We start from the raw sequence: 12,566 nt of genomic DNA, 5'->3' as shown, positions 1-12,566 counted from the left end.
AATACAATACAGCAATACAAAACCATAATAAAGAACCAGGCAGGAAAAATCATTCAAAGCCAACATGACCGACAAAATAGTACAGCCTTTACAGCTCAGTGAAAGACTCACAGTATGAGGCCTATATGAACTTCTAGGGAGAGGGAGTTTCACAATCTGGGTGCCACTACTGAAAAGACCCCATGTCAAGAATGTAATGTCTGTGGCAGATCCATTGCTTGATGCAGGCCAGTTTTCGCAATGCCCCGGGTTAATTGCACGTTAGTCCACCCCAGGAGTCCACTAGCTTGGCAGAGCAAAGGGGATTCTGGAAGGAAGAACAGGAGCTTACGCCTGGCTGTATGCAAGGAAGGATGGAACGATGTGGTCAGACTCTGCATCTGTTCAGCTTAGTCTGAATGCAGAGTCTTATTTCTAAGAATCGTAGGCCTCTGAACACAACACCAAGTCATTGCCAACCACACCTCCTCTAATGCTGGCAGGATGATCTCAATATACAGGCAGGTTCATAGGGGAGAAGGTGGTCCTTAAGATACTCTGAGTCCAAATCATATAGGGCAGGGGTGCAGAATACCTTTCTGTCCAGGGACAAATTCAATTTCAGAGAAGCTCTTGGCGCTGCGTTCCAGTGGTGGGTGGAGCCAAAGGAAAGGGGGCGGGGCCAAAATACCAGCATTTTTTTGGCCTAAGGCTCTTACTGCCCGTAACTAATGCTTAGTAGAGGCATTTTAACCCTTTAGAATGGGGAAAGAATGGCACTAAAGCCAGGAAACCACAAAACGACCAGTGGTTGGGCAGAAGCAGGTGGGGCCAAGGGAAGGCGGTATGGCTTTCTGGGGGACACCTGGAGGGCTGGACTGGGAACCTCAGAGAGCTGGATTTGGCCCCCAGACCTGAGGATCTGCACTCCTAATAAAGGGCTTTAAAGGTAGCTCTGCACTCCTAATAAAGGGCTTTAAAGGTAGCTCTGCACTCCTAATAAAGGGCTTTAAAGGTAAATCACCAGGACTTTGAATGGTACCCAGAAACAAATCAGAAGCCAGCCCAGATGAAATAGCAATGGAGTGACACGATCCTTACAATGGGCCCCTGAAAACAATCCAGCTGCCACCTTTTGTATCATCTGCAGTTTGCAGCTGCAGAAAAGTACTCCTGGCCACAACCGCCTAGGGGCACAGGCAGGTCCAGGAGCACCCCCAAGCTGCAAATATTGGGAACGGAGCATGCAAATACGTTACCATCGAGGGTTGCAATGCAGTTTCCATCTAGCGACAGCTCCTCCAGACTACGGCAATGGTCCAGCCCTTCTATTTTAGTGAGATTATTGTTGCTAAATGACGCCCACCGCAAACTCTCCAGTTTTTCCAGACCGCTGATTTTGCAGAGATGTTGTCCATCCAGATCTAACACCGTGATCTGTCGGAGAGGGGAAACAACCCCCACCCCCCACTGTTATTAACATTCAGCAGATACAATACACCAGCCTCCCCCACCCTGGTGCCCTCCAGATGTGTTGGACTACAATTCCCAGCATGCTCCTACCATTGCATAAAGGGATTCAAACTCCTGCCTGTAGGAATGCCTAGGCCAGCCTTCCCCAAAACGGCTGGCTGGGGTTGCTGAGAGTTGTAGTCCAACACATCTGGAGGGCTTCAGGTTGGGGATACAGGAAGAGATGAATACCTATGGCTTGCTCCCCACCATGAGATGCTGCACAAAGCTTGGGGAAAGGCCTAACAACAGCCCTGCGTAACTGTGACCCATCTGGCCAAATGCGTCCAGAAACCTAGCACGGCTCAAGACTCCTCCTGTTTCTGAGTGTGACTGGGACTGCAAAAACAGAGGGGGAGGATGGTGACATGTGTATGGCTTGGTGCGTCACAAATTGTGCAGGTCTGGTTTAAAGCGTAGTGGGACTAGGGATGTACGAAAGTCACTTACCTTTTAGCGAAATTGATTCGAGGGGGGGGGAGGCGCTCCGTCCCTCCCCCCGAAATTCTGGCCGGGGGGGAGGCGCTCCGTCCCTCCCCCCCGAAATTCTGGCCGGCTGGCTCCGCTCTGCAGGGATTCTGCGGAGCCGCCGGCCGGCTCCGCCAACGGCTGGACATCCGGCCACTGGCTAGCAGAGACGCAAATGGCGGCAGCCGTAGCGTCCCTGCAGTCAGCCGTGATAGGCTACATAAATGTTTACGTAACCTATCACGGCTGATTTAAAAGAAAAAAAAGCGCGCATACGCAAATGGTGGCACCCATGGGCGCCGCCACTTGCGTTCCTTATTTTGGCACGTCTTAGCCTACGTAAACATTTATGTAGACTAAGATAGCAAAAATAAGGGGAACGCAAATAGCGTAGACGCTACGCTATTTGCATTCCCCTTATTTTCACCGTCTTAGTCTACATAAATGTTTACGTAGACTAAGACGGCGAAAATAAGGGGAACGCAAATAGCGTAGACGCTACGCTATTTGCATTCCCCTTATTTTCACCGTCTTAGTCTACATAAATGTTTACGTAGACTAAGACGTGCCAAAATAAGGAACGCAAATGGCGGCGCCCATGTAAATCTTTACATAGCCCATCAAATTTTTGTTTTTTAACTGGAAATGGCGGCGGCGGTAGCCGGTGCCGCCGAACCGCCGCTGGAGCCGCCGCCGCCGCCAGGAAGATCTGCCCAAGGTAAGTCCCGTCCCGGGAGGGGGTGGGGGGGTGGCAGACCGTTCCGCCACCGATTTCGAGATTCGTGGCAAAATTCTCTGACATCCCTAAGTGGGACCGTGAACCAAAACCAGTGCAGCCAACCTGATATTTACCTGCTTGATAAATTTGTGCTGGCTCACTATCAGTGACAGAACACGTGCAGAAGGCCCCAGGTTCAATCCTTGCCCTGCCATCTTTGGTTAAAAAGTGATCAGGTAGCAAGTGATCAGAGTGAACCTCTCTCTGCCCAAGACCCTTAAGAGCTGCTGCTAATCAGAGGAGACAACACTGAGCTAACTAGGCAAATAATCCAACTTGATATAAGGCAGCTTCCACTGTCCCCATGTAGCCTTTGTACAATGCAGTTTCCCCTGGGATTGCCAGCACAAGAGAAAGACTGTAGATGACCCAACTAGGTTGCTGATCTCTCTGTTAGAGGAACTAGTTTAGCAATAATATCCTGAATAGTTATTGCAATATGTTTTTATAACATGTGAGCCTGGACATCTGAAAACATGGGGCCTTTCCCCCTCTCCTGAAGTAACTCTGCCAACTGTAGTTTTGGGGGCGGGGAACAGGGAAAGCTCTCTAACAGAGAATTTCCAGGACTCTTTAGGGCAGGGATGGGCTCATGGTTTATGGTTTAAAACATGAGCCATCAGGGTGGCCCTCCAGATGTTTTGGTCTTCAGCCTCCACCAGCCCTAGACAGCTTTAGGGGATGTTTTGATATATCCATATGGTGCTTCTACACAGTATTCTTCTTGGCAACGATAGTGAGCAAACAGGAAGAAATACACTAAAGAGGCATTTCTTGTTGTGGAGGTTCAGTGCTGCCATTCCCATGTTGGCAGGATGGTAGCCCCGTCTCCCATTCCAATCTTGCTAGTCCACGTGGACTAGCACCATCCAGAATGGGAATTGCCTCTTGAATATGGGGATTGTGGGCTACTGGTACTCTGGAGTCAGAGCACTTAATCTTCCAGAAACCTGTGCTGATCTCTTCTAATGTTGGTTTCAATGGTTAATGTTATTTTTTATCATTGTTTTATTGTGTTTTGTGTTTTTAAATTTTTTACATTGTCTTGGGAGGTTTTTCCCTAAAAAGCACTTATAAAAATTCAAAATAAATAAATAAAAAGGTTTATGAGGAAATGACCAGAGGGTATTTTGTCTACCTATGCTGAATAATGAAGCCAAAGTCTTAAGCAAGAGAGTCATCAGTGCATATTCTATATACTGCACAGGCTACCTCGCTCCAAACAACAAATATGAGTATATTCTGATTTCAGTTGGGAGGTGGGGGTGGTATTAGGTGCTGTGTTATAATAAGTGTGCAGAGGCTACTATCTGTTTTAAACTTTGATTGACTGCTGGTGTTTTTAAATTGTTTGCATTAAAAAAATTACTGTCACATGTAGTGTTGCGATGCTGAATTATATTTTGTTAGCTGCTTTCAGTATTTCTCCCTCAATTAACATGGCAATCCTTTCCAGAATTCCCATTTTATAGGGGTGGAGACTGAGAGGCAGTGACTTGCAAAGATTATCCAGTAAACAGGTAACTGTGGTGGGGTTTGAACCCACCTCTCTACAAAACAAATCACAAAATCACAAAGACTTGCACAAAGGTTTCTCCTTTTGCCTCTTGCTTTGATGCAGCTTTGTTCCTATAAAACGATGTCCTAACTCAATAGAATCACCTTTGGCATTGATGTCACACAGTGTCATGTTGACACCATTGGCTGAGATGTTTGCTTCTCTTGGCGGTTTCCATAAATGTGCTTCTCTTAATGTACAAAGAGCAGAATGCTATGCTCATCTGTGCAAATGTGTTTTCCTCTAGCTATGCTCTGCGCCACACTACAAATCGAACTGACAGAGGAGCTTTTAACCTTTTCTTCTTGGCAGATTAACATGATTCTGGATGATGGGTCACAACATGGATTATGACAGGTCAGGGTGCCTGAGGATCTCTCTGGATTGTGTTGTTCAATGGGCTTATTTTATGGAAGCAGTAGAAATTGTGAGTGGTCCCTTTCAGACAACGGCCATGAATGTTGCCCATGTGCATCACACAGGGTGGGGTGGATTCGAAATGCGGATCAAACAAAATCCTCGCACATCCCTGCTTGGAGCACACTGCCTCTGAACCTGGAAGCTGCACATACCCATCATGACTAGTAACCGCTGGCCCACTTCTCCTCTATAAAGTTATCGAATGCCCTTTTAAACCATGAGCCAGCACCACGTCTTCTGGCAGTAATTTCATTAATTATGGACTATGTGAAGGACTTCCCTCTCTCTGTCCAGACTCTCCTGCCAGACAGCTTCATTAGTTACCCCACATCTTCTCTCTCTCACTCTCTCCACACACCATGCATAGTTGCATACATCTCTTAAATCCCTTTAGTCGCCTTTATTTTTAAACTAAAATGCCCCAATGTTGTAAGCTTTTCCTCTTGGGGAAACCCCCTACCGTTTTCTGCAAGGCCAAGAATGCCTGTGTGCTCAGCTGATCCCAGGGTTGAGCACAATGGGGCAGGGAGGAGGGATGATGGGTCCTCCTGCCTGCCAGCTCCCTGAAGCCACCGGGCAAGAGGAGTTTGTGCCAGGCCCCCATGGTGTCCCAAGAGCTCTCATGGTGCAGCAGTCTGGACCCTCCTGGCCGTCTGCTCCTTGGACCTGTTGGTCAGGCAGACTCTTCCTATCCACTTGCACCCCTTATCTCCTTTGCCTCCACCCACTGTAAGAGTAGCTCTGCCCCTTCACTTTCAGCCCCGCCTACCTCTGGAATGTGACCCCCCCAGGGCCTTCTGGCCCAAAATGATTACTTGCCCCTGGGCTAACAGAAGGAAGCAGCTGGTAACTGATGGATGCTGGCTAGGTTGCTTGATGATGCAGAAAAGCAGCAGCATCTTTGGGCTTCATCACACAAGGCTGAAATCCCACATCCGCACCAGGGCTTTCTGCTTCTGGATTCTTTGTGGGATTAAGATCAGCTCCTTTACACGGGCGGACACGTGCTTTGAATCGAGAACTTCCTTTCTCAGGAAGCTCTTTATGTTTCTATATGTATCATTTTACAGCCACTAGATGGTGCTGTGATTATAGCGAAATGCCACCATTACACACAGCCGATTTGTTGTTGTTGTTCAGTCGTTCAGTCGTGTCGATAGATCAGATTAATTTCCCTTACTGCGTTATCTCCAATCTTTTAAAAAGCGGGATATAGGTCATAAACCATGGGAGGGGCCCTGGAGGTTGACAACATCATGTAAAGGACCTGCAAACTTCCATGAGCAACCAATCTTGATCACACAATATAAGCCCTATGTAGAGAAGCTCTGACAGGCACGCAGAACAGGGCAGCGGGTGGGGCAGGAAGGAGGGGATCAAGAGCCAGGGCTGAGCGAGGGAGGGAGGGAAATGAGAGGAAGAGGAGGAGGAGCAGACAACAGCCAGTGTGGTGTAGTAATTAGTACGCTGGACTAGGACTAGAGAGTCTTGGGTGCAAATCCCCATTCAGCCATAAAAACCACTGGGTAGCCCTGGGCTATTCACCATATCTTAGCCTAATCTACCTCACAGGATTGTTGTGAGAATAAAAATGGGGAAGGGGAGGGATGAACCATGTACACTACCCTGAGCTTCTTGGAGGAAGGTTGGGATATACATGAAGGTGCAGGCAAAAATGGGTGGCCATCACAAGAAGAGTCCTACTGGATCTAACTCAGCTTCCCACTTCCCATAGTGGCCAATCAGATGCTTCCAGGATGTGGGGGAGGTGCAAAATACTCCCAAGTGATAAAAGTTGCAGAAGAATTGCCCAGAAGTTTATGGAAACACCACCCACAAGGCTATCACAATGAAACTGAGAAGTGACGCATGCTAATTTAAAAATGAGCAGACAGTATTTGATGAGGTCCCTCCTTACCCAGGAAAACCAGTTGTTCTGAAATACATCCACTTTGTTCTTGCTAATCTGGCTCAGGATTTTGGCATATGGCAGGACGCTAAGTATGCGCAGCTTCTCTTGGTCTGTCCGAGAATGCTCCACCAGAGATACCTAGAGAAACAAAACCACCAGATTAAACAGCACAACCGTTACAAATGAAGGTACATTTTGTACATCACAACCCAATCAAATGGTTCATGGAGACATTTTGTAATTTGTGTCAGGAGAAAAGAGACCCCTTTATGTAAACCCCTATCCGGTAATGCATGAAATGAGTGCACTCATTTCATCCATTACTGCCTAGCAATAACTGTGCAAAGGAATACTCTTCTTTCTACAGTATCCAAGAAGTGGAAGAAGGATGTCTCTCCACCCATAAGACTCTACTTAAAAGAATGCCCTCTGCAGAACTGATTGCTGTTTTCATTTCTCCTGTATTCGCTTTATGGGCCGTCTTCACCCCTCCATTGTTCCAGTTCTCGTTATTTCAAAGGGTTGCTGCAATCTATAATAGAGTAGGTCAGAGTTTGGGGATTGCACAAATCATGACAGTCAAGTGTATAGAGCCCAAATAGAACTGCCAGTTCATATAACCCCTGCATAGTCACGAGCCTGCTGGCAGCCTTCACCCCTCCAAACCTGCTCGTACTCCAAGAACAGCTTTGGAGGTCTTGCATGTCTGCCTGCCAATGAGATCAATTCAGTTGGGAGGCATGAGTCACGGGGCCTTCTTGGCAGCCACCCCATGTTGGTGGAATTCTATGGCCCCATCAATACAGGCCCTTAAGCAGGCTTTAAAGATCCAATTATTCCATGTCACTTTCTCTTTAAAAAGTGCTGCTGGTTGAAATGATGCTGAAATGGTTTTAAAGTGTTTTAAGCTGATTTTAATGGCATAATGCTGGCCTGTTACCGATGTTATATTATTGTTTGTAACTGAACTATACTGCTGTTTAACTGGTGGCTTTTGGCAAACTGTGATTTTGGATTTTATGATTATGTGTTATGTTTCAGTGCTTTTATGGAAACTGCCTCAAGGGCTAATCCCTAAAAGCCTTCCTAAAAGACATTTGAATAAATAAATTGTGGCGGGAGGATGTTAATTGTCTGAAAGGGGCCACTGCCTTGAGCACAGCCACTTTCCCAAGCTTCCAATAAGAGTTCCATGATTGTCCATAAAACAGTAACTTACCTAAATAATCTTTCTTGTACAAGTGATGTGAGTGACTCCCTCTTGATAAGGACTGTGCAACTTCAGGACTGTGGGCCAAATCCTTCCTGCTTGGGGCCCCAATCCAGCCCGCCAATGTTCCTGAGATAGCTACTCCCTCTTCCACTGGCCCCACCCCCTTTCCCCTAACCACCTATCTTTTTTTATGGATTCCCAGCTTTTGTACAGTTCTTTTCCCATTCTAAAAGGTAGCAATGCCTTGTCTAAGGCTTAATTGCTAGCAGAAAGAGCTTTAAGATACAATATGCTGGTATTTCTGGCCCCGTCGTTTTTACCTTCGGCCCCACTCACCACTGTAATGGGCCCCCCAAAAATCTTCTCCGAACTTGAATTTAGCACTCGGGCTCAAAGAGGTTCAACAATCCTGCTCTTAATGAATAACAGAATAATGAAAGATGAGATACAAATGAACTCCTTCGAACAATGCTGACAAAGGAAGGTATGGCATATAACTGCTACTTGACAAGGTGTAGCTCCAACTACAGTATGTGAAGTTTCCCAGGAAGTCAGGAAAAAGACCGTGTGTTTTTTTAAAGCAGCAACGCTAATGATACACCTGAGAGTGGATTTCAAATTGCCTTAACACATATACACGATCAATGTAAAACCATCATCTTAAGAAACAAAATGAACCCAGACCATCAAACCTGAGTGATTTTGGAGTTCATCATATACTGAATCGCTGCTGCTGCCTCGTCTTCGGTGATCAAAATTCCATCAAGGTGCGTCAGAGCCTTCAGCTGGCCTATTACACTTAAACGCACGGAGGCTGGCTTGGGGAGAGGAAAACAGAATGGGGTGATGCAATTTTAGGTTGCATCAATAAAAGTATAGTTTCAAAATCATGGGAAGTAATAGTTCCACTCCACTCTGCGCTGGTCAGACCTCACCTCGAATACTGTGTCCAATTCTGGATACCATACTTTATGAAAGATTTAGATAAATTGGAACGAATTCAGAGGACAACGAAGATGATCAGGGGACTAGAAACTAAGTCCTATGAGGAAAGATTGAAGGAATTGGGTATGTTTAGCCTTGAGAAGAGAAGAGTGAGGGGGGATAGGATAGCACTTTTCAAGTACCTAAAGGGTTGTCGCACAGAAGAGGGACACAAACTGTTCTGTCATTCAAGACTGTAGGACACAATAAACAGGCTTCTGTTATGGGAAGGCAGATTTCGGTGGAACATCAAGAAAAACACTCTAACTGTCAGAGTAGTCTGACAGTGGAACCAACTGCCTAGGGAGGTGGTGGGCTCTCTGTCGCTAGAGATATTCAAATACAGACTGGAGAGCCACCTGTCAGGGACGCCTTAAACTGGATTTCTGCACTGAGCAGGGGGTTGGATGCGATGGCCTAAATAACCCCTTCCAACTCCATGGTTCTAAGATAACAGACAGTGGTCAACAAAATAAGCAACCTGAAATAACCCAGCAACAGCCAATGGCCCCCGGCACGTGCCTGCAAGCACCGAGGCTTAAACAAGCCACCATGGCTTGTTTAAGCCACAGTGATTGTGTGAAAGAGATTGTTTTTAACCCTGCATTAGCTTTATATTGGTTTTAGTTTTTTGTTCTTATTCATTTATATATTTTACAGTGTATGGCTCTTTGGGCAATTCCACTGGAAAAGCAACCTATATATGATGCAAATAAATGTACAAAGGCACGATAAGAGCACAGGTAGGGCCGGTTCAAGACATTGTCCAAGTGCCCAAGAGGCAAGAACTCAGAATCCTTGGCGATGTTGCAAAGCATGCTGGGATTCTGTGCCTCTTCCTGAGCATGCACAAAGATATTGCCACCCCTGGGTCACTGGTGGAGTCAGGCCACTCCTGATTACAAAAGATTGCCCTTTTGTAGTCCATTTCACACCATACCTATTACTTGTAGAAACAGCAGGCCCAGGATTGGTAGTTAAGTGTTGCTGGTGGTGGTGGTAGTAGTATGTAGTAATAGTAGTTGTAGAAGTGGGGCAGTGGTACAAGAAGTGGTAGAGCTACCAGCTTATGTACCATCTTGCCTGATGAAGAGATCTGGAGATCTGGAAAGCTTGCACATTTTTGTGATCTTTTCTTTGGTCTAATACAGGCATTACGCTAATAAGGAATTTTTCTTATGGTCAACATGGGTACCTTTGTTTTTTGGGTGCCTTGGACTATATAATAACAGAAAAATAAGTATACTGATGGCAGTAGTAAGAGCAGCAGCAGCAGCTTACTTGAAGGTTGACAAGAACATTTTTTTAAATGAACCTTTTCCTTTAAAGGTCAGCTGGAGATGTACCTTATGCCATGGGTTATGTCTGACATCCAAACTGAGCACTGTTGGGGTGTGCTTCCGTAAGACGTTGATTTCTTCCCCCGCCTTTTTCAACTGATTCCAGCTCAAGTCCAAATGCTTCAGTTTGTTTAGTCCCCTAATGCCCTCTAGGGTGATGACATGGTTATGGCTGGCATCAAAATATTCCAGGTTTGGCTGCAATGCAAGATCAAATGTGAGAGTGAATTTTTTTACAAAAGCGACAGCAGAGATTATCTGGAACACTATGGATTACCATGAAACTGTATTAAAAAGGTGAACGATTATAGCCATGAGTCCCAATTCCTCCTGTGCAGCAGGGTTTCGCCTCCATAGGTTTCCCCATGAGGAAATCGTTATAGCATTATTCATTTTATACAATTTAGTGGTTTGTTGGCTTCTATGGGCTGGTTTGGGCCTAACAATGCACCATAACTTAGTGTTATGAGAAGGAGCCTAGGCAGACCTTGAGGGTGCGTGCTCCCCACTCTTCCTCTGGGATGACCACAAAGAGTTCAGACATGTCAGCTTCGGTTTTAGATTAACCACAGTTTGCCACATCATCCAAGCCCAGACAAACTGTGGTTAATCTTACCTATGGTTAGTAGCAACAAGGAGGGCTCTGGAGAGAGGCGAATGCTCCTTCCTTGTTCTCCTCGACCTCTCAGCGGCTTTTGATACCGTTGACCACTGTATCCTTCTGGACTGCCTAGAGGGGTTGGGCATTGGAGACACCATATTGCGGTGGTTCCGGTCCTTCCTCTCCAGCAGGTTCCAGAGGGTAGCACTGGGAGAGGAGGTTTCGGACCCGTGGCCGCTCACTTGTGGGGTGCCACAGGGTTCCAGCCTCAACCTGATGCTATTTAACATCTATGTGAAGCCGCTGGGGGCTATCATCAGGACGTTTGGGGTGCAGTATCATCAACATGCAGTTGACACGCAGCTCTACCTCTTGTTCAAATCCTCACCAAGGCTGGCTGTAGAATCCCTGTCCAGATGTCTGGAGACGATGAGTGGCTGGATGGGGAGGAATAAGCTGAAGCTGAACCCTGACAAGACTGAGGTACTTTTGGTGGGAGACAAGAAGAGGCTGGGGGATGTTGACCTGGTGTTGAATGGGGTACGGCTACCCTTGAAAGACCAGGTCCGCAGCCTGGAGGTCATTTTGGACTCCCAGCTGTCCATGGAGGCTCCGGTGTCAGCTGTGAGCCAGACAGCGCTGTACCAACTCCATCTGATATGGCGGCTGCACCCCTACCTTCCCGACCATCTGCTCCCATCGGTAGTACATGCCCTGGTCTCCTCTCATTTAGACTACTGTTATGCGCTCTATGTGGGGTTACCCTTGAAGACAGTTTGGAAGCTGCAGCTGGTACAGAACGCGGTGGCTCACCTGATTAAAGGCAGCTGCCGGTGAGATCACATCACTACAGTGCTGAAGGAGTTGCACTGGTTACCAGTTGTTTTCCGGGCCAAATTCAAGGTGTTGGTTTTGACCTTTAAAACCCTATACGGTTCCAGCCTACCTCAAGGAGCGCCTCCAGCAACACCAGATAGGCCACTCAACAAGATCAGCCTCAGATGGCCTTCTCTCTGTCCCATCAGCCGGGACATCTAGGCTGGTGAGGATGAGGGAGAGGGGCTTCTCTGTGGTGGCCCCCACTCTGTGGAACTCCCTCCCTAGGGAACTCCGCCATGCTCCCTCTTCAATGAGCTTTTGCCATGCATTAAAAACATGGTTGTTCAGGTAGACATTTGGGGTGGGTTAGGGTATTTTTAGAAATATGTTTTTAATGTAGTATTTTATTGTTTTAAACTGTTCTTTTGTTGTATATCACCCAGAGTGGCTGGGTGACCAGCCAGATGGGCGATCGATAAATAAATAAGTCAGTCAGTCAGTCAGTCAGTCAACTGGTTTATGAAGCTGGCTTGTTTCCACTAACCAAACCAAGATTCTCCAGGTTCAAATGACACAGTACGCTGTGGTTAATCTAAAATGGAAGCGGAAGTTTCCGAACTCGCCGCAGCTGCACAGAAAGAGGAGGGGGCAGCAGGTAAGACCGAGGCTCACTGCAGCTTGTCCCCACAATGCTAAATCATGATTTAGTGGCATGTGCTAACCCTCCCTATGAATGAGCTATGCTGGGAATTCTCACAGAGAAAAACTAAAAGAGGAATTATAAAGTTCTGTTACTTTTACTGGCTCTGTTGCTATTGAGCTATGGAGAAGTATAGGAGCTTGAGTAACTTAAGAACATAAGAAGAGCCATGCTGGAACAGACCAAGGATCCATCTAATCCAGCATGCTGTTCCCACAGTGGCTAACCAGATATCTGTGAGAAGCCTACAAATAGGACATGAGTGCAACAGAATCCTCCCAC

General features: G+C 46.6%; 1 protein-coding gene across 11 annotated transcripts in view; it reads right to left on the bottom strand.

Annotated features, from left to right (window-relative positions):
- The window catches only part of LRRC9 (leucine rich repeat containing 9), a 91,665-nt gene that overhangs the window by 35,142 nt on the left and 43,957 nt on the right, over positions 1-12,566 (bottom strand). For 10 of the 11 annotated variants that reach the window (XR_014788038.1, XM_084836161.1, XM_084836171.1 and 7 more), the window contains 4 exons: positions 10,171-10,362; positions 8,533-8,658; positions 6,634-6,765; positions 1,239-1,416 (listed from right to left, as the gene is read on the bottom strand). Coding sequence is in view for 10 of the 11 variants with exons in the window: in XM_084836161.1 (XP_084692287.1) it covers positions 1,239-1,416; positions 6,634-6,765; positions 8,533-8,658; positions 10,171-10,362 (628 nt within the window). In the remaining variant the exon portion in view is untranslated. The remainder of the gene's footprint in view (positions 1-1,238; positions 1,417-6,633; positions 6,766-8,532; positions 8,659-10,170; positions 10,363-12,566) is intronic. The other variant, XM_084836180.1, reaches the window with a different exon arrangement.

This window comes from Heloderma suspectum, chromosome 1 (genome assembly GCF_057233095.1).
Source record: "Heloderma suspectum isolate Gila_16-S chromosome 1, 16-S_ref, whole genome shotgun sequence".
In the NCBI taxonomy this organism is placed as follows: domain Eukaryota; kingdom Metazoa; phylum Chordata; class Lepidosauria; order Squamata; family Helodermatidae; genus Heloderma; species Heloderma suspectum.
Note: the sequence above shows the minus strand (reverse complement) of the source record. Positions and strands in the feature narration are given on the sequence as shown.